This window comes from Gymnogyps californianus, chromosome 7, assembly GCF_018139145.2.
Source record: "Gymnogyps californianus isolate 813 chromosome 7, ASM1813914v2, whole genome shotgun sequence".
NCBI lineage: Eukaryota > Metazoa > Chordata > Aves > Accipitriformes > Cathartidae > Gymnogyps > Gymnogyps californianus.
In genome coordinates this window covers 32,096,998-32,119,233 of record NC_059477.1, presented here as the reverse complement: position 1 = coordinate 32,119,233, position 22,236 = coordinate 32,096,998, and the positions used below count along the sequence as shown (strand labels likewise).

The following is a 22,236-nucleotide window of genomic DNA, read 5'->3' as shown; positions in this document are numbered from 1 at the left end:
TTGTCAAGCATATGCTATTCTTACTATTTTCATGTTAGTAGGAAACTGCAGTAGCATTTCTAAGTATATATTTTCTGAAATCTTATAGCCAAAGCAACAAATGTGTCCAGAACCCCAGATGTTTCAATTTCAGTTTAGTACATGAGGGATATAATCGTATATCTGACAACCTGCAAATGTAGCAAGGCCAGTTTTCAGTTGTGTGTTTTCTTTCTGTAACTGAAATGTGCAATTACATTTGGCAATAAGCATGAATGCTGCAAAATATTAAGCCATATAAAGACCATGGAGTATTTAATTTAGAACAGATTTCTAAAAGCAAAGCTGCTCTTCACTATTTGCTCCTTTCTGTATGGGTCATTCACCCGCCGCATACAAAAAAGTATTTCCCATCTTTGGATGCAAGCAGATAAACCAGTTGAGTGATTACTCAGAATTTAAAAAAAACCAAACCAACAAAACAAACTACAACTTGAATTTTGCTTTATTAAATCTAGGTTAAAAATGTCCCACTTCAGTTCCACAAACAGTTCAATCCAGGAGATTCTACCCTGGAAAGACCAATTATTTCACATCTTAAATAAGCATAAAAATGGAATTGACCTACAAGGAGTGTGCTGATGGCTTAGCTAAAAATACCAGCACTGAAAGAGTTGTGGGTTATATCCTTGTCCTGTCATAGCTGAGGAGGAAATTCCCTCTGAGCTCACTTGGGTCAGTAATTTACCCTTTGAGCTTTGCATTCCAATTAACCGTATCATTTGAATTCTTCCTTCTTCAGCCTTTCTTTGTCGCTCTCAATCTCTCTTCTTCCCAAATTTTTGCTCATCTACCAGAAGTTTTGTCCTCTTTTCCTGTGACCCATCCCATGTATTTTAGTTTTCTTTATTTCTAAATTATTTTATCTGCACTTGTGTAGTGATGGAGCATAGGAGGGAAGGAAGCAGTGAGAAACATGAGCTCAGAGTCTGGAGCGATGTTGTAAACACATGTCAGCAGGGTGACAATCACATGGCACACACTTTACTGCCAGCTGCGGGTGACTGAATCCTAAAGGTAGGATGTAAATCCAGCTACATCCCTACTGCCTGGGATACCAGTATGAGTGTTTCACAGTCCTAACCTGGGAAAGAGATTCAGAATGCAAAAAAATCTATTTATACCACACACAAGAGGTGATTCTTCCGATGTGATCCTTGTGTCTATGGAAAGTGCTATTACAAAACATAGATTACATCCTGAAATGACTATTGCAAGCTTTAACTGTCTGTATTTCTGTAAAGGAAATAGTTTGATTACTCCCGAACTGAAAAAGTTACAGAAGTCCTCTTTTTATTCTGTCTTTCATAGGGTTTCTGGAGGAGAACTCTTTGAACGAATCATTGATGAAGACTTTGAACTGACAGAGAGAGAGTGCATTAAATATATGAGGCAGATTTCAGAAGGAGTTCAGTACATCCATAAGCAGGGTATTGTCCACTTGGATTTGAAGCCAGAAAATATTATGTGTGTCAACAAGACCGGTACAAGTATCAAACTCATTGACTTTGGACTTGCAAGAAGATTAGGTAATGACTTTTCTGCCTATTTCAATATGATGTGGGGAAAAGGGCAGGACAAGCAGTAATTCATAGTTACTATTATATTCTTTTATGCATAAAGAGTAAATAGACATGTTTCCTATAAATAGTTCTGGTTTTAGGAAAAAATAGAAAAGGGAAAAAGAAGACATGCAGAGTGAGAGTAGGGCACCTCATCTTCAAAAGGAGTTTGCCGTGAAGTGTATACAAGCTACCTGTCTCTTTCTATGGCTAGGGTATCCCTGTAGATTACAAGGTAAAATACACAGGAGTACTAATGTTAACAAATATTTACATTTGCTACAGGAAACCATAAAACACTAACTCTCTAACTGTAAAAAATAGAACAAAACCTTGATCTTCATGAATACTACAAATCCTTGAAACTTTTCTAACGGCAGGAGTTAAGGTGATGTTCTAGAAGCCTTTCAGATATGGATAATTACATTCAATTTACATTTCCCCATTAGTTTTATCATTTCTTATCCTAAACAGCAGCATATTGTCACACATGTTAAACATGGGAGGAATTCTATAAACAGCTGTGTTTTGGTCATGCTCAAAATGATTAATAAAATAGCACTACTTAAAAATAATGCAATGGCATGGGGGGTGGGGGAGGGGGAAGTTCCATTTGACAAGCTCCTCCTCTTCCTAAGCTGTTTTTCGCTGCTTCCTATCATTCATTTTGGACTAAGCTTTCCAACATGCTCTGCAATTTGAAAGCCAAAGACCTTGGAGGGTTCTTCATATTGCTCAGTGTTAATTCAGCTCTAAAAAGCAGCCCCCCAGTTCTGTCCGTTAGTGTTAAACAATACCAACATCACATGCTGATCTTTTTTAATCTTGTATTTTCACAAGAGAAAAAAAATCATTCCAGGAATTGAAAGGAGCTAAAATACTTTATGAACCTGTTACACTGGGAGAGCTGAGATTTGTGGCTCTTCTGCCATTAAATTGATTGGGACAACTCCTATGAATTGCTGCTCTCTATATAAAGGGGCCCACAGCTACATTCTTCATTGTAATCTTTTGCCTTCCCTCTTCAAAAAAATTATACTTAATACTTATAAAAAGTAGAACAATGATTTTTCTAAGAGTACAGTTTGGAATTACAGCCTTCTGGTTTGTGTTATCTGCCTACATGCTGCTCATCCTACTTCTTTTGACACTTAAGTAACAGGCTACTGCATACCCAAGAATAAAATTTTACTAAAACAAACCAAAAATGGTATGTTGAATGAATAGGGGAAAAGAAATCCGCTTTTCAGATTTTTAGATGATGTCCAACTCCAAAAGGGTATTACATGAATCTTGGTCACATGGACACTGTGAACTCAGAGATAAGGTGTTTATTTCATTCATTAAAAAAAGAGATCGCTGCCATTTATGTTCCTTCACCAGTATGGAGCCAATAGTTTTCTGGGAGCATGAACTGGATTTTGTTCTTGTTGAGGAAACAGATGAACTGTTAAGTAAGTTCCTGTGCTGAAGTTTTTGTTGTCAGAGGTGCGTGAAAGACTTCATCCCATGACATTACAGCTGTCAGTCTGAAAACTATACATTGACTGCTGAACTGAGGGGATTTCATCAAGAAGTGATATAATGTAACCACAGAATGGCCTTTTTATGGAAATTTCTTCAACTACCTTTTTAACTTCAAACCACAATCAAACCCACATTTAGCAAAAGGAAGATCCTGTTTTCAGTAACTTGTTCATATCCATCAGCTTTTCCATTTTTCTGTTAATCTTGCGGCATCACTGTATATTGCACGGCTGACACGTGCTTGTGAGCTGCTACAGTCATGCCATATGTAGTAAATCTCTAACCTATATATAACTCTTCTTGATGTAGAAGGCTGAGAGCTATGGGCACTGACATTGATTTTGATTTTACAATACTGTACATTCATTTGGCTTAATATCTTGCTAATTCTTGCAAAGTTACATTACAGGTACTTGCTGTTTCTTTCATCAGCCTCCGTTCTGGATAACTCGGTCCGTACGGCGTTTCCCTAGGAAGAGAAAGTGCCCTCCCATTCCATGCCCATAAAGCAAAAGCAGTGTGTTAATCATGAAGACGTTCGTAACATTTTGGTTGAGATGTTTTCCAAAAGTAGAAAACAATTTTTACTGTTTCATTTACTTACAAAAATTGCTAAAACCCCTTTTCACTAAGTGCCCTCTTCTTGCCAGTTGTCTTCTGTGGTGCACTGAGGGCACGTTCCTCCACTTGTGTTCCTTCAAGCCTTCTGATTTTGAAATTGGCTGTCAAATTCACTTTGGCTTTGACAGATGTGGGATTGGAGCCCTCATACTATGGACCTGACCCTGATTGAGCAGAAACCACTCAACCAAGGGACTGCTAAAGGGAACAGTGGCTGATTTTGCACTTCAACTTCTGAGATTTACTTTTAACATTTTGTAACTAGTGCAAACTAATACCTCTAAATATTCAGTGTTTTGATCAGTTTTCAAGAAAATAGGATCAGCTCCTTCTGCAGTCATCTTCTGCAGCTAATTAGTTCTCTTACACTGTCAGGAAATACCAAAGCTGCAGTGGGATATTTTCCTGACCTTTTTTGGTGTGCTGAGGAACACATGTAGAAAATTGTTTAAGATAAACTTCTTGAGGAGAAAAGAGAATGGGTTTTGAGTACTGTAAAGATTTTTTTTTTTAATCAGTTAATTATACACAGTGTCTGCAACAGTTTCCAGCTAGCTTGTCAGCTTTCTATCTGAACTAAGGGATATCCAAACACAGATCCTACTTGTGTACTAAGCTTGTAAACATCTGGGTAAAGATTTGACATATTATTGCATAGAAAAGGTCTTATTCTTTTCTTTTTTCTTTTATACACAGAAAATGCTGTATCAGTTGTTTCACACTGTATGCTTGCACTCAAATGCCATGTTTTCAGAAAAACATTTCTCTGACCTACAGGCAGCACATTTCATACACCAGCCTTTTGCACAGACAATGGCTCATGGTAGTTTACACAGTGCACAGAAAAGCCTCCAAACTTGGATGTGAAAATCTGAGCCTGAGATTTGGACGATCGTGATGAAGCTTTTAGCAAATATGTTCTTTGTGACAAATTTCAGTAATTTTTCATACGGACAGTTGGAAAAAAATGTAGGTATTGACCTACAGCAGGCAAATGGGAAGATGGGATCTGAGGCTTCCCATTTGTGCTTGGAAAAGGAAGGGTGATCTCTCACTCCTCATTGGCACTGTGGAGAAGACATTGCCCTTGTTTTAGGCTAAGTCAGTTTCGATTGGATATTAGGAAAAGGATCCTACTTTTTGGGGTGAGAAAACTCTGGTTATGTGAGTGTAGGGATGTTGTGGAATAGCTTTTGAATGTGCTTTTTAAAGGCTAGTCAGACATCTGGCAGGAAGCTCTTGATGTTGGTGAACTTGCATGGGAGGATCTAGGTGATTTCCTGGGGCCGCTCCCAGGCGTTCTTCTGTCTGTTTCTGTCTCTAGAAATGGGTACTCTCTGCATGGAGGGGTCTCTGAAAGCAGGGATAACATGTGAAAATGAGGTTTCTGCAATTAATTTACTATCACCATACCTGAGCAGAGCAAAAAGGGTTTCACAGCATTTAAAATGGGAAACTGGCACGACTCAGTGAATTACTGTGGTAGTTCTTAAAAGTTGCCTCAAGCATGCTGTTCAATCATTAGGCAAGTTATTAACCCATATATCCTTCAATTTTCATTTGGTAAGTTGCAGATTTGCATACCTCAAAAGAGTACTAACTTAGGTGTATGATTCCATTTTATGAAATGGCTTTACAGCCTTTAATGGAGGTAACGGTGGGTGTGGAGTCAGTATTGGGATCAGCATTTATGTTGCAAAGCTTGGTAGAGGAAGTTCTGGTAAATAAAAATATTCTGTAAAGATTCAGTGTTGTGGACAAGTAGCTTCTATTGTAGTCTTCTCAAAACTTTGATCTGCTGTTGTTTGAGTATTTTTAAGCTTTTCTCTTGATTACAGAGCTGCAAATCTCTGTACTTGTGGTAACCTCAACAGGAGCAGGATTGGAATCTGTTACATCTGTTTTTCTTCCCATTCCTATCTGTTTTGTTTAGATGGTAATCTCTTTTGGAGAGGAATGGTTCCTCACAATGTCATTCTACTGTGCCTAATCTGGATGCTACTAGTGCACAGAAGACAAACGTAACACAATGAATCTCACTTAAGGCAAATACTGATTGCTCAAGCACATGTGCAGACTGGACAAGAGTTTCTCAACCTAAATCCAAGCCTGTTTCAAGTCAGAAACAATTTATTTCCTGACATTTTTATATTTTTATACTACAAATGTTTTATTTGGATTGGTTTTTTTCCCAGTTCCTAATCTATTCCTAGTTTGTTTCCTTCCTGACCTTGCTTATGCTTTTCTTCTTCTTCCCATCCTATTCAGAATGAGCATTGATGCAAATGAGCCCATTGAGATTTGTCTAATAATTTCTATCTAAATGGCTTGCGTTGTGTTTCACAGTATGACTAAAAGTTAGACATATCACTCATAGTTGCACACTGGCAGCATAAACTGGCAATACTGGGTTCCGTATAGGTTGTTTTTCTACCAGCAGTTAATGGTTTTCTCTTTCATTCTTCACAGAAAATGCAGGTTCTCTGAAAGTTCTCTTTGGGACACCTGAGTTTGTGGCTCCAGAAGTTATAAACTATGAACCTATTGGATATGAAACAGATATGTGGAGTATAGGAGTTATCTGCTACATTTTGTGAGTACCTTTGCTATTCTTAACACAAATCCTGACAGTTGCTGAACATACAAAATTTCCATCAACTTCTGAATTCTTTTCCAATTTTCAGCCCTTTTGTAGGGCTGAAATTAGCAGCTCCAGCATCTTTAATAAAAATTCTCTGTTCTCTGAAGGGTGTAATTGGTAAACTGCAGAACTAGCAGTTCTGGAAATTCAGCCATTTAGTGTTGTACATCCTCCATCATAAACCAGCAACGCTTCATCTCATTTAAAAAGACAATGTGACAGTATTTTATTATTAACTTTAAACTATTTGTCCTTCCCAGATGTCAAAGAGAAATGTTTGGGCATGCACTAATAACTGATAATTTCCATTCTTTTATTCTCAAGAGAAAAAATTTTTGTGAAATTTTGGAGTCTTCTTACTCAGATTGTATCCCTCGTGGGACAGACTAACGTATTCCAGCATTACTGTATCTGTTCACAGTGCATTTTAATTTATTACTAAGCACAAACCACTGGATAAATACATTTTATAAACAGCATGGATCAAGCTCATGGAAATATTTTTAGAGGACGGTTAGCTGCAGCTCTTGGTATATTTCGGTATTTGATTTGATCTCTATATGTGATTTGATAACACGTGATTATGAACTTCAATGGGTCTAGAGAAATGTATATGGAAATAGGATCTCCATGCCTAGAACAGCAAGCAATCTTCTTCCAACTGTGACTTTACACATTTGATGCCATATAAAAAAATGAAAAGAGAAGCTCAGTTTGGAGCATGGTTCTTTCTCCCTCGCTCCAGTTTCAATAGTAAGTAAACGGCAGATCTGCTTTGCACTCATTCTTTTAAAAGGCTTCTCTCAATACCTTACTTTCTTTTTTAACAAAGTCCCGTCCGCCCTGGCTACCCTCTTCCTTGACAGCCGGCAATGCACAGTTTGCCTCATCTTTACCTGGTCTTTCTGTGATTCTGCTTGCCTTGTCAGCCTACGCTTATACTCTTCTCATTTCCAAACTAAGCAACATAATTTTCTTTCTTGTCCTGTGCAAAAGCTACTACATCAACTCTTTTACTCCCAGCAAAGACTCTGAATATTTCTGTTATCTTCTGTTTCTTATGTGAAGCATGCTACACTCTCCAAGGTCACTTTGCTCTGCCAGTTTATTTACAGGACCTTTATTTTCCATTCACTTACAACATTTCTTTCTAGATCTTGAAAGCTCGTTTGGATCATTCTGTAGTTCAAATAACGTAGACCACACACGCAGTACTCAGATGACAAATTAATTTATTTCTCTAGCTTTTGAGGCCTCCTGAGTTACAGAGCACTGGAAGAGTGCTATGGAGATCCCAGGCTGCCCGCACAGCAATGGAAAACCCAACCGTTACATCAATGCTGCATTGCCCCCTAGAGGCCTCGGACACGTTAAGGCACAGAACATTAACCGCAGCGTTACAGGCACCTTTGGGGGGTTGAACGTCTTTTGCTGTCACTTGTTATCAAAGTATATAATGAGTTTTTGTGTGTTTCCAGCATAAGCAGTGACATGTCAGACAATCGAGGCAAAAATTGGTGATAGCAGCTGTCTATGCTCCTAAGGCATGCAATCAGGGTTGCTGCTCCAGTACGGTACGTGCTGGAGAACACCATCGTCGTCTAAGTAGACAAGGCAAAGGGCGCAGGTGAAAACAGGTGGAGAAGAGGTGAAACATCTTGCCAAAGACCAGTCTGCAGTGGCAGAACTGCTTCTTCTCAGTTTCTCTGTGCCACCAGAAGCAAGATATGTGGATGCTGTAATGTTCAGCTGATGGGATTGGGGTGGTGTTACACTTGATTCAGATGACCTGATATGCCTTGTGAAATATATTATGAAATGACTTGTTTGCTAAGGTGTCTTTAAGCTCATTTAAATCCTCGTGAGGGGAAAATTACATTACCCAAACGCAACAAAAATCTTCTTTTTGATGCACAGCTATTGCCACAATAATGATTAACAGTAATAATCAGCTTTTGTCTTTCTTGCAATATGAATAAAGTAATAGAAGTTAGGGAAGACCTGTGAGTCATTGCCTGGACTTTCCCTCTCCACCCCAGAGTGACAGGCTCCCAATCTGTCTTCACTTCCTTAAAACCCGGCTATTTTTGCAGACTCACAACTATGAGCCATTATCCAAAATGGACCATCACATCATCATTCCAGAATGCAAATAAAAGTCATTGAGAACTGCATCTCTCTTTAGTTGTAGCTCTGCTTTCCTGTTTTGATTATAAGCTCAGAACTGCCAGATCTCACGCACGAAGTGTAAGACTCGCTCATTTGGTGTCTGTCTCACATACCATCACTGTGCTTGTAACTTAGCATTTGCATCCCCTCTCCCCCCAACATGGTGAGTGGGGCCATGAAGGAAGAGGTGAGCACCGCAGCAGCACTGGACTTAAGGACAGGTCTGCTACAGGCAGCTGATGGCCCAAAGCTGCTGTGTCCATCATAGGTCCTAAGTGAAGTAGCAGGGAGCATGCTATTGCATGACTTGACATAACACCTCTTTCAAGGTAGGATTCAAGACTTGAGAGACCTGTAACCTGCCTAGAAAGAGACTGTGTTCCCATTATGTCCTGTACAACAATGAATACAAACCGGGTTTAGTGAAGAGCTACTAAAGAGATCTCTGTGGGTGAAGGGTCTTCCCTGCAGCAGAATAAATGGGTGGGATGTAATCTCAAGTAGGAAACAGGGTGACAGCGCTCCTCCAAAACCCTGCAGCAAAACCTCTCTCCTAGCCTTCTGCTGTGCAGGCGTAAGTACAGATACCGCACTCTGTTGGGATGCTGCATCTGTCTTCCTTATGGCATGACTGACTTAATTCCGTCCTACAGCTCATGGGTTCCCCTTCCACATTTCTAAGCCACACGATAAGTCCTTTTAATCTTTCTGGACAATTTATTCAGTCCTGTCTCTTCATCAGTCTTTGTTCTTCCTTAAATTTCCCTTTGTATTCACCTCATGTTTTTTATCTTCCACTTTTATCTTGCTCTCTGTCCTGTTCTGCATCACAGTACTGTCCCACATACTTAAGTTGATCTATTGCCTTTGAAGTAACAGGCCACAAATATTATAGCTTGTGTATATCATCTCCATTTATGTCTATTTCAGTGTTTCTTTTTGCATTTACAGTAATCTTTATCTAATGAAGGTTAAACCTCCTGAATTCTTTCCAGCTCTTTCTGTCCCATTTATTCTTCTGGGCATTGCTGATTTTGTTTGTTGTGTTTCTATTTCTGGTTCTTTTCTGATGATCCATTTGGATATCTAGCATTTCCAATATTTAGTAATCTGAAACAATTTCTAAATCCTATTTTTATTTCAGACCAAATTTCGGTCTAAGATTTCAGTGCTGCGTGTACATACATTGAAAGTGGATAGCCCTTTTCCTTCTGTCACCATAGAATCTGACTAGTTTCAGTGAGGAATTTGCTGTGGCCAATTCAAACCTCTACTTCCTTTCCATTAGTTCTTCTTGCTTTATCAGTGCCAGGCAGTGTGTATCTTTTCAGAGTAGTTGATCTCTGTCAATTAATAATTTTTTAATATGCCATATCTTAGGCTGTTTTTTAATATACTCTGCTGTATACTCTTTTCCTTCAATGCCTTCCTAATAGCATGCACCCCGATTCTTCAAATATTCCCTTTCCTTTTTATCTATTGTGTGATTCATCACTGCTGTTATTCCTCCCTTGTTTGGCAGTTTGGGTTGGTTGAAAGATCTTTTGGCATCGTTCATCTTTTGGGTATGCTGACTTGGGACTTTGATAAAGCAAGACACGCTGCTGGCTTACAGTTGGCTCCACGTTGTATTAAAAATTTAAGCCTCATTAATATAAAGATGAGAGAGCACTCCTTGTTCTTTCAATAAAGCAAGTTAGGAGGCCGTTAATGTCATGACTGTACTGCTCAAAAGAAAATGAATTCTTTGTTCAGTGGCACCAGCAAATTGTGATTCCTCATTAATCCACTGGGCACGTAAAACAAGGATGAGAACAGAGTAACGCCCTTGCTTCAGCAATGACCTGTCTTCCTTTACGTGGGTTCAGTGGTCTGTTTCTTCCTTGAGATGACCGGTGTGGGAGTCAGTCAGCCCTCAGCTAAGGAAAAGGTGGTTTTGTCCAGTGGATGCGTGTCCTCCACAAAGTAGCCTGAGACTATTTATTTGTTCTATTTCACTTGTAAAAGAATTAAATGCCCACATGATCTTCAGGGTGCAGGCATTATCATGTGCTTATTTGACATGACCTGCACAGGTTTATGAGAAGCAGACAGTACTCTTCGTACTGAGATCCGTTACTTTTTTCACTGCTAATGCAATGCAAAGACTGTAAGGAGGAGCTCAGTGCCATCAGCCCAAATCAGCCGCTGCTGCAAGCACTGCTTGCAGAGGAATGAATGCTCAGAGTCTGACTTTTTGAGACATGCAGCAAACTCGTCTTTCCTGGATTAGAGGCAGTCTTAATGCAAAGATTTCCAAGTGAAATGCTATGGGGTTTATTACATAGGCAGTGAGACCGGCGACCACATTGGACCCTTTTGATCTTAACATTTCTAAATCTGCACTCAGAGCTTTATTAGAACAGACCAATAAATGTTAAGGAACTTCCAGAGGATAAAATATCTTTCTTCTTTATTTAGAAGTGGAAACAGTGAAAGATTTTCTAAACAAATGGTTCTTAACATGCCAGGAAGATGCCTGGTTAAGTAGCTGGAAAAATGTTTTCAGTAAACAACTTGCTGCTTGTCTAATAGTAACTTTGCAGTGTAAGCTCAGTATTAATTTTCTGGAGCGGTAGCTCATCTTTATCACTTAGCTTCAGCATTCCAAAAAGAAATTGTTTCCATAATCTGTCAAAAGAGTTGCTGGGCCATTATTACTTTAAATGGCTATTAAGAAATGAACAACCAAGACTTAGGTCAGTGAAATCTGTGCTAAAGATAAGCGTTTCTGGTTATAAGCTACACTAGTTGCTGGATTTTGTTTTCTGACTATAGACAAAGATCTAGTTCTCATTACAATTATTTCCACGACAAGGCAACTGATTCACAGTGTAAAACTGTGGTAGAGAGAGAAAATTATTTTAGCCTTATAAATTTGCAACAGCACATTCAGTAATACAAAAATAGGTTCATTAAAACGTTTGAATGGGTACTGTTACACTGGTGTTTGGAAATGACGAAGTGAGTGGAGGCTTAACCGATACCCCTCTGGTAACTTACCAAATGCATGGGATGGGTCAATCCTACCACAGCATTTAAGATTTTATCTGATAATTCTGTCACGCAATTCTAAAAAAAACCCAACAAAGCCAACCAAAACAACCAAAGGGTTTTTTCCCTCTCTAATCTCCTTCTATTTATCCTCATCCCTCAAAAGCTGTGTGTGACAGGCAGTATCCCTTTGCCCAGAAAGCTAGATGTCTTTATAAGCACTGCCTCTTATGGCAGCCACACAAAGCAACGTCTCTGCAGCCTTTTTAGCATGGAGGTGATCTCTCAATACTGCAGCTTTAATCTCTGGAAATAGGCCAAAATATTATCTAATGTAGCACAAGAGCTGCACAATACTATTTGTGGCAATACTATGCAGGGGTCACCTTTGCCACGCTTCGATCAAGTATTGAAGGGAAATGGGATCGTTATTGCTCTGGCTGCCCAAGTGTCCCCTCTGGAAGCTTAACTGGATGAAGAGGAGATGTGCGTCTCCTATATTGACAGTGAACTAAAGAAATACTTCACAGACCCTTCATTTGTATAGAATGTGAGCCTTTTTAGCAGCCACTGAACTGGCTGAGAGATTATTGCACTTGCTACATAGTCAAAAAAAGAGACAACTTCGCAATCGTTATCTGGAACCCAAAACTTAGACTGCAGCCTGGATGAGATTTTTTCACTTTCTAAAACATTATAGAGAACGATGACATTGTCATAAATAGGAAAATGCCTAACTATTGGAGCGGAGGTAGGTTTAAGGCCCTGCAGGAGTGCTCTGCGGATTGCAGGACAGAGATTTTGCTTCAACAATTTACCTGGCCGTGATGGCTGATGTGCCTGAGGGCAGAACAGAGTCTCTCATTGCGCCGCAGCAATACCAACTCTCCAGTGCTATCAGGCATAAACCTTGTCGCTTCCAGTAAAGTAAGTGTCAAAGACTGAGAACAGTCGTGGCAAAGTTGTTTTATGTGAGCATTTTTTGGTACGTTAATCTTTCAGCTTTCTGTAACTCCTGCCTATTATAAATTGATAAATGGGTTTATGCCACCTTATACATTTATAAAGTCATGCTTCGCTGTTGCATTTGAATGCACCCCATATAATGGAAAGTAAGACAGCAAATACCTTCTGTTCTTATTTACCTCTTTCTGTCTGAGAAGAAACAAACCTTTTATCTTCATCTCATGTATTATTACTAGCCAATTTCTGAAGTATACACATAAGATTCTACACTCTGCTGTACTGCACACAACTTCCAGAAATGGTAAAAGATTTAGTATCTGCTTTGTCTGAGGCTTCAAAGAGTGTGTGTTTCTGCTTTGCTTATAGAAATAAAAGCCTTAGGAACAAATTCCAAATCAGATTTTGAATGTAATTACTAACAAAAGAGTAGCAAAATAACTTTGGAGGAGGAGATTATACTAATATTATTAATCCAGTAACTCACTTTTTATTTGATCTCAATCTCTTTTTCTACCAGTCTGTTCTGTGATATTCATAGCATCACGATATTCATATAGTATTATATCCATACAGTATTTTCAGAACCCTAATAAGTTTCACTTATTTTTCCATATTTTAAAAAAAATGTACTACTGTTGAAATGTAACTGGTTGTTGTAACTGGTTAACATGATTGTACAGAGAAATAAAAAAAAGTCTGTAAAATTTCATGAAGAACAGGTTATTATGTAAATTGCATGCCAGGAAGAAGACCTGGAAAACTGACTAACTTGTAGTTCTAAGGAATAAGCAACCTTTCACCTGAAAGATTTTACTGAAAGGGTGATATATACAGGAATCAAAAGTATCTGGATGCACAAAGGTACAGTATAATAAAGGACAACGCTCAACTGGAGAAAGATACTCTGCAAAAACGACACCATGATGTTCTGTAATTGCCTTTCACTGGCAATTTATCAGTTATATTGAGTAAAAAGCCTCGGAAGCTCAACTTAGGTTATAAAAGAGTATTATTTCCATTTCATGCATCATCATGACTGATTGAGAACATAAAGACCAAACTACTTTGGATGCATGTGCATAACTCTACAGCCTGCAGTGATGTAGCACTGTTTTATCTGGCTATATAATTCAGGGTGGTTTTGTTTACAAAATACCCCCGTGGATTTTATTATTTCATTATGCATCTTTCTTCTTGGGCTCTCTCTGCAGGAGTAAATGGAATAAAATGTACAAAAAAACTTGGTTTGACAGTAAAGGCAGCAAAGTCACTCTGAAAGCACCAGGAAAAAAAAAAGCTATTTAGCTGAATTTGGTGTGAAAACTGCAGTATTATTTATGCAGAACTAGACAAGTCATTTAACAAACTAGTATGCTCCGCTTTCACCTAATTCTAGTTCCCTCCTCAAAAATGTCTTGGGAAAAGAGAAAGAAACAGCAAAAATGTTCCTTTCAGTTTTGCAGTCAAAATTCTAGTTTCCTTCCCATAAGCCTACCTATAGTTAACTTGAGTCCTTTTTTTTTTTTTAAAGGGAGCTTTTACTGATAAAGATCTGCAGAGCATAGGAGATGTCACACACAATTTTAGTTTGCTCCTCTGATAATTTGCAAATTGACACTGTTTGTTTTGTGTCTGTCTGTCTATTCTATCCCCAGGGTCAGCGGACTTTCTCCTTTCATGGGAGACAATGACAACGAAACCCTCGCCAATGTTACCTCAGCAACGTGGGACTTTGATGATGAGGCTTTTGATGAAATCTCCGATGATGCCAAGGACTTTATCAGCAATCTACTAAAGAAAGATATGAAGTAAAGCTGTTGGACTTGATACACTTTTTATGTTTGCATTTAGCTGAACTTGTCATTCTTGTTTCCCCACTGTGAATCTCCACGTCGATGCAGGCACCTCTGGTGATACTTTATAAGGAGCTCTGTGTGCCCATCTGTCTGTTTATTTTACGTGCAGGGTGCAGGGTCTGAACGGAGCGCTTTCTTTTAATCACCTACTCATTCTGCTTTTCCCTTCCCTTGGGCAAGATGCACCCTGAGGTTTTATGTGGCTACTCTTACTTCACTGTTGTGTGACACAGATTCCTGCATGACATATTCTGTCTTGATCTGAATAGGTTGCAATTTTGCCAGATGTATTTCCATGTGTTGCTTTTAAGTGTGGTACCTCTGAGTAGGCAGCTTTCCTATAAATCTAGTAATCGGGCAAGAAAAAAAAAATCAGAGTTGGAAGCCCTGTTTATAGCAGACTCTGAACAAACCAAGGAAAGAAAACGTACTTCTTCCAATGAGTTTGCAATCAGACGGATGGAGAACAGAGGGTTATTTATCTGTGTACCATGAACAAAGTGAAGAATGGGTGTGGCTTGATTAGAGATGTGGACATTTCTGTTTTGTTCAATGTTCAGTGCTGCAGGGAAGGAGGGTATTAAGTGGTGGGAAAGGGGAAATCTCTGTAAGTGAAGGAGAGGAGATCTGGGATAGGGTTCTGCCAGCATGAGGTAGCTGAATCGTTGCCATTGTGGCTCTGCTGTATGTATTCCCTGCCTAAAACATACGGCTTTTCGTGCTTTGTTTTATAATGTTTTATTAACACTTAAAAATGCACGGTTTCCTCTCAAAAAAACCTACAGAAATTGTGAAAGTGAGTTTAAGAAGTAAGCACAGCTGGGAAAGCAGTGCCATGTGACCTATGTTGCTAAATTTAGGAAACAAAAATCAGCTCTCAGAAAAGAGAGCGCAAAATGTTAAAGCAGGTAGGTTCAACTATCGTTAATGGCAACACTGACTAGTCTTTTTATATAAAAACAGGAGTCGCTTAAATTGTACTCAATGTCTTCAGCATCCTTGGCTGCAAAAAGACACCAAAACCATGGAAGCCAAAAAACTTTCCAAAGATAGGATGAAGAAATATATGGCCAGAAGAAAATGGCAGGTAATGAAGAGGACATAGAATTGGGCTAGTTATCCTAATACATCTCTTGATTTCTAATGTTTATGATTCTGAGAAACATGTCATGCCAGGTGGTTTCTGCTGCTGGTGAAAACTCCAGTGTGGCCAGAGTATGAATGCAGTAAAGCAGGTTTGGTTTCTACGGGCAAGCAGTGGGAGGGTGCACGGCTGCATGTATGTAACACGTGGTGATTCCATTTCAGGCGACTAAAAGGCGTATGAGTTCAAGTACAGCTTTTCCTGTTCTTTTGGGGGTATGACCATCTCTCCTCCCTGCCCTCTCCATGCCACTGAGGGCTGGGGGATTATGTTATCCTTAACAAACCTGAACAGCTAGGGAAAAGCTTATCCGCCTGGCCTCTCGAAAGATGCCTCATTTTGTGGTAGTTTCATTCTCCTAAGCCAGTAGTTCTGTCCTGTCAGAGCACCAAGCTTCTCATGGATTCGGTCAGATGGGTTTAATAATTTTCTTTGATGTATTTGGTCTCCGTATCTTCTTTTTTCTTAATGCCAGAACTGTTGTAGCAGGTCCATCGGAGCCGTTCTGATAGCTAGGGGAGTTGGTGTATGAAATCCTGCATCCAGCCTTTTGAGTAGCCGACAAAATATTCATTTATGTAAATCTACCTTATATTTCCTCTTACCTGCTACTGTATGTGTTTCTTAGGAGCTCATGCAAGCTGTACAAAAATACAAGTGTCCGTACTAGAGGCAACGTAGTTTGAGCATATTTTAGTATCCTGGTGGTTGATTCTTGAGCCTGTCAGAGGTCTGCTTCCATCGTGCAGATGGTGCTTTCTCATTCATTTCATATTAGCTGGTTATTCCTCCTTGATGAAACTCAGTCCAGCCCATTCGGCTATTGAGAGAGCTGTCCGCCACCAGAGTTAAGTTCCAGTTAAACAGGACATAGCTTTTTTGCTGGCCCTCCTCTCGCACAGTGCTTTTTATCCGCAGCTAACAGAGACATTCATTTAGGTATGAGTTCATCAGGGGAAGTTTATATCTGCAACTAAATTTGGTAATTCAGACCAGCCTGCTCTGTCTCTCCTAAAACAACAGAGCTATATATAAGCAGTTTGTCCAACAATTCCAGTGAGGTTTGCAGAGATCCCAGATAATTTGTCCGAAGCACGATTGTTACAGAAAATCACATGCCTGTTGGATTGGATTGATCAGAAGCCTTTTATGTTATGTCTTAGAAAACAGGCCATGCTGTCCGAGCAATAGGAAGACTGTCGTCCATGGCAATGATTTCTGGTATGAGTGGGAGGAAGGCCTCTGGGAGCTCGCCTACCAGCCCTATAAATGCAGACAAAGTAGAGAACGAAGGTAAGGAATTTTGCTGCACCATATTTTTTACCTCTCTGTGAATCAATCTTACTAAAACTTTTAGCAAAATGCTAGAGACCAATCATCGAGTCGGTTATTCCTGCTCTCTCTCTCTCTCTGTTTTTATCTTCTTTTTTTAAAAAGAAATCTATCAAAAATTCATTGTTCTCATATTGTTCTGCTACTCAAAATGCCCCAGTATAAGTACGGGCAGTAAACTCTTCTCTTTTTAAAGCCAAAGAATTAAGGCAGATTTGTCAGCTGCACTTTCTATCAGCTTGGGAACGCATGTTTATACAAAGATTACAGTGATGTATTGCCTTCTCATGCAAGCGAGCAAGCAATAAAGTATTAACACTTGCTGTAACCAAGACATGTACTCTGCATCAACCATGCTCCTCAGACAGGGGCATTTAAGAAAAAAATAATGTCTCTACATTATTCCCCTATGTCCCCATTTGAAACGTGGATTTGTGGTGTGTAACAATCATCAGAGGTGCACATGTTTGACACTTCTGAAAATCAAGCAAGTCATTTGGACATAGCCAGATAGACTGCAGGCCTGATACAAGTTGAACTGGTTTACCCCTCTGACTAGCAAAAGTCCAGGTTCGGTTAGAAACAAATTAAAGGAAAAAATAAAGATGATTTGTAGCGTGGTGGCCTGCATGTTGATTTCATTCTATTTATGGCCTGAATCTTTGTCCAGCTGCAAAAGATTGGCACAAAACTAAGCAGCTAACGTCCTCACTGTCCCATTAGCCTTACGGAATTAAGTGAAATAAAAGATGCTTTCATTACCATCTGGTAATTAAAAATTAAAATGCATCTTTTGAGAACATGCCCTGTAAAATAATTAACTATCTCTTCACTCTCTTCCAGATGCTTTCCTTGAAGAAGTGGCTGAAGAAAAGCCCCATGTAAAGCCATATTTTACTAAAACAATCCTTGACATAGAGGTTGTGGAAGGAAGTGCTGCTAGATTTGACTGCAAAATTGAAGGTACTTTGAATCAGCATATCTGTTTCTTTCCTTCCTTCCTTGCCAGCTTTCTGCATTGTGCTGTTGTTTAACTTTTTCAATTTTTTTTCTGTATTATTGTTGAGTTGGTGCCATTTTGCTTTACCAGTATCTGCATGTCACAGCATGAATGTGTTGCAATAACAGAATATCTGGAGCTGCACGGGCTTGTTCTGTGCTTGCCATAGAAGAGAAGTCTCCAAGAGTCAATGTGTGAATCACTAATTCAGAATAGCAAGTGGGAACAGTAAGATGATTTTTGAGGGTAGAAACAGTAAAAACAAGATGCAATGTAGTACCGTAAGTTGCAAGAGTACACTCTTAGAGACTGCTAACCAGAAACCAAGAATAAGTAGGAAGTCACTGGTCTGAAATGACAGACAAATTTCAGGTGACCTCAAGATAACTTTAAGCCATACATACATTGTATTCAAGGCAAAGAAGTCCCTAACAGTGTATTCGCATGAGAAGTAATGATATCATTGTGCTGGTTACCAAAGTCACATCTAGAAAATACTGTGGTGGTGGTTGGTTTTTTAGCTTACTAGTTCAAGAAAGAAAACGCAGAACGGAATATGCAGATAGAATAAGTTTATGAGAAGGCACTTAAGGAGCTTGGGCTTGGTCAGCCTAACAGTCTGAAGGCCAAGACCGCTAGCACTTCTATTGCAATGAGATTGAAGCTTCTGTATCACAGCTGTTGATGAAAACGAGAACTTAGGAAGAGAAGAGCTGTTAAAACAAAATGGATAGAGTTGGTACTATATGTGTTCAAGCTAGACAATTTCTAATCTTAAAATGAGGTTCAGAAACTGCCTCACTGACCTTCTGCTTGTCTGTTTCTGTGCTCCTAATCTCTTTCACCGCCTGTGTTTCCTACCTCACAGCGGAGATGTGAGGATGGATTATTGTTGCTGATGGATGCTCAGCGTGAGGGGTATGTGCATAAGTACTGCATGGAATAAAATAGATGGATGTACCACGGCTGATGTTCCAAACTTCCCAGTGTATCGCTGTAATGTTCGTTGTGTATCAAGGATTCCTGCACTTTATTTCTGCTCAGTGGGAAGTCATCCTCCCGTCACAGTCCAGAACTTGGCTGAGACAACAAGCCTTCAATTTGTTATAGCAGCCAAGAGTACTGTATAAGGGATTGTTCTCCAGCATGTATTGTACAGCCCTGCTCTGAATGCTTCGAGTCTAGCAGAGCCATTTGCTTCACAAAAGGCTCCAAAACTCCTGTTGAGATGCATAATCAAAATGCTTTTCTTAGACTCCCTCGCTTATCCTAACAAACACAAATAGGAAATGGGAGTGCCTCGGTCACCGTACAGGACAGGCTGGTGTGTAAGGAGCAGATTAGGACGAGGAAGATTCAGAATAGCCACAACAAAGCAACCTGAGAAGGATATTAAATTGTAGTTGTAGCCCAAAACACCCTACCCTTGAAATTCTAAATCTCAGTGTTGGGAACTGCGGTTTCCACAAAAGGTGCAATGTAAGGTAAGCCTCACATACACTATCAAGACTCCCTCGCTGGCTGATGTGCGAGACACACAAAAAGCTGTCTGCAGTCGCTGCTAAAGTAGTGGAAAGAGGAATCTAGTGAGTACCTCAGTGCTAACTTTCAATTTTTTGCTATTCATAATACAGTTGTTTCAGGTAAATGTGAAGTAAAAAAGCCTCACAGCATCTACATTTATTTTAAATAGAATTCAGTGAAGTATTTGTGTATCAACGTATTGGCATGTCCATACACAGACGGGGAATTAGAGCTTAAAGTAATTACAGATTAGTCAATACTCGTTCATTGCAATTGCTGTTCTCTCTCCACTATTGCAGGCTATCCTGACCCTGAGGTAATGTGGTACAAAGACGATCAGCCCGTCAAGGAGTCCCGTCACTTCCAGATAGATTATGATGAGGATGGGAACTGTTCTTTGACTATTTCTGAAGTATGTGGGGACGATGATGCCAAATACACCTGCAAAGCTGTTAACAGCCTTGGGGAAGCCACGTGCACCGCAGAACTCCTTGTGGAAACAATGGGAAAAGAAGGAGAAGATGAAGATGATGAGGAGGAAGAATGAATCAAGGCTCAAAGAAAAAAAAAATGAAAAAAATATATTTAAAGACTCTCCTTATAAGGCTCAGAAAACCAAGTTATCAAAAGCACCTTGTGTGATACGTAGGTCTTTGGGGGGTTGTTTTTTCAGCATGGTCAGTTGATACCTGTTTGCTTTATGTATGGGCATTAATTCAAATCAGCAGGCAATTTTAAGTTGCTAGCATGATTGGATTTACTTTAAGCAATTAATCAACTAAGTTGCCCAGTCTATTTTTAAAATCAAATGTATGGAAAACAAGTCTACAGTTATATTCTGAACATCTTAAAGAAAAAGTCTATGTAGTGAGCTCATTGCTCTATACCATCACTTTCCTCAGCCAAAACTGCAGCTAAGTTGGCTCCCCAAGATCTACTTTACAAGGAATCGTTTCCCAGACACGCAGTGAATCTCTCCAGTCCTAAGAAACAGGCTGCTCCCTGAGCAGTATCTTCTATAAGGGAAGGTCTGACACAGCCAGCATTGCGATTTGTATGTTGGTATGGCTCATTTTTCATTTGTTTTAAACAGAATTTCACAGTCCTAACTTCAAACACATTTACTGCCCTTTCTCAGTGCGCTGTTAGCGCCGTTGTAATACTGGCTAAAGTTAAACATGAAGGTGGTTTCCCAAGATAACTTCTAATCTTGCTTTTAACTAGCTGATCACACCTGGTCCCTCTTCCCTTATACAACCTGTCACTTCAGTGCAGTTACAGCTGCCTACTTAAGAAACAGGCTGAAAACACAAAGACTGAGAATATTTTCTCTTGTTCTGGTCAATCTAATAATGACTTACGATTCGTATATACGCTGCCGTGAAAAAACAGGTTATTGCACAATCAGTGACTTCGGTGTGCATGTGTGTGAATGGAATCCCAGGTTAGTTAAAGTTTTACTTGCATTTGTTTGGCGATTGCAAAACAGATTTCAACTGATGATAAGCTGGAAACTCCCACAGATTTTTGGAGTAGCCAAAAAGATAGTAGCCTGGATTACAAACTCCTTTATACTTAGCAGTTTCCAAAGAATCTTAACCTATATAGGACCTATTTCTACCTTATGAGCTTGACTGTCTTGTTTTTGTCTTGAACCTGCACCAGTAAGGCTGTTGCGTTTTTAAAAATGCAGAAAAACAAAACAAAACAAAAAAATCCAAAGCCCAGGTTTTTTCTCAGAAGTGGTTAATGCACTCAGACTTAGTAACTTTGCTTTCCTTTCACAGTATTGGCACTTTTTAATTTTTTGTTGTTGTTGTTCAGAGGTAATATCAGAGGCTGCAAGGTGATACGCATAATCCAAAACTAGTGTCTTATATCTATGTATCATTCCAAAGGTGATTCTTTTCCTTTTCCACTTTTTGTGTGTGAAGTGCAACCATTTGCATTTCAAAGGTTACCTCTTTTTAAAAAAACATTACCTTAAATCCTCACCATTAAGTAGTCAGTGTACTTTAATACAGGTGTGTACAATATCAACCTTAGGTTGTTTGATATTACCTAGTTGTGTACGTGTTTCATATGATTTGCTCCTTCTACATTCAAAGCTCAACTAATGTGGATGACACAATGGTTTTTAACTGCTTTACTCTTTGTCGCTAAGTTCAGATTGCCAGCATGTCTCTTCCTTTCCAATTGATAAAAACCTCGTTATACTAAACACAGTATTGCCACAATTCCTTATACAGAAAGGTTTTGAATCTGATTTAGAGCATACAGAGCTTTTCTCACGTTTTTTTTAAATGTTTTAGGCAACAACGGGGTGTATTTTGTACCTTAATAAAAATATGCTAATGTTCTCCCAGTTTGTTAAACCATCAGAATTGCAAAGATGAGAACGCTACGGCTGTAGTTACTCACAGTTCCTAAATAAATAATACCACAAAGCATGCTCCTTGTATACTCTATTGCAGGTGTCACTGCATTCACATGGCTAAGCGTATCAGTAGCAGCGGTCTTCTGTTCTGTCCTGAGAGCTGCTTGGCACGCAAACGGCTGAGGTGGCAACAGTGAAACCTCCTTGATCTCTGTGGTGCTGCTGCACTTCTCCTGCCCCGTCAGCGCGGGGCAGCGCTGTGTGGAGGCTGCTCTGCCCCAGTGCTATCAGGTACAGCCTGGGGCTGGCACTAGTTGTAGCCCTGTGCTCTGCCGCGTGTCTCCAGCCTCATCGCGTCCTTCACAATGAACAGAAGTGTAAACGTGGATGGGCACCATGACAGCTGTGGTTTTCTTTTGCAGTTGAGAATTCCCTTATGGTGGGG

General features: G+C 39.5%; 1 protein-coding gene across 7 annotated transcripts in view; it reads left to right on the top strand.

Moving 5' to 3' along the window:
• The window catches only part of MYLK (myosin light chain kinase), a 223,844-nt gene extending 201,980 nt beyond the window's left edge, over nucleotides 1-21,864 (top strand). For all 7 annotated transcript variants that reach the window (XM_050899516.1, XM_050899517.1, XM_050899520.1 and 4 more), the window contains 7 exons: nucleotides 1,351-1,568; nucleotides 6,219-6,342; nucleotides 14,214-14,366; nucleotides 15,378-15,501; nucleotides 16,722-16,851; nucleotides 17,734-17,853; nucleotides 19,714-21,864. In XM_050899516.1, the coding sequence (XP_050755473.1) occupies nucleotides 1,351-1,568; nucleotides 6,219-6,342; nucleotides 14,214-14,366; nucleotides 15,378-15,501; nucleotides 16,722-16,851; nucleotides 17,734-17,853; nucleotides 19,714-19,961 (1,117 nt within the window). In that variant the 3' untranslated portion in view covers nucleotides 19,962-21,864. The remainder of the gene's footprint in view (nucleotides 1-1,350; nucleotides 1,569-6,218; nucleotides 6,343-14,213; nucleotides 14,367-15,377; nucleotides 15,502-16,721; nucleotides 16,852-17,733; nucleotides 17,854-19,713) is intronic.
• The last annotated feature ends 372 nt before the right edge of the window (nucleotides 21,865-22,236 follow it).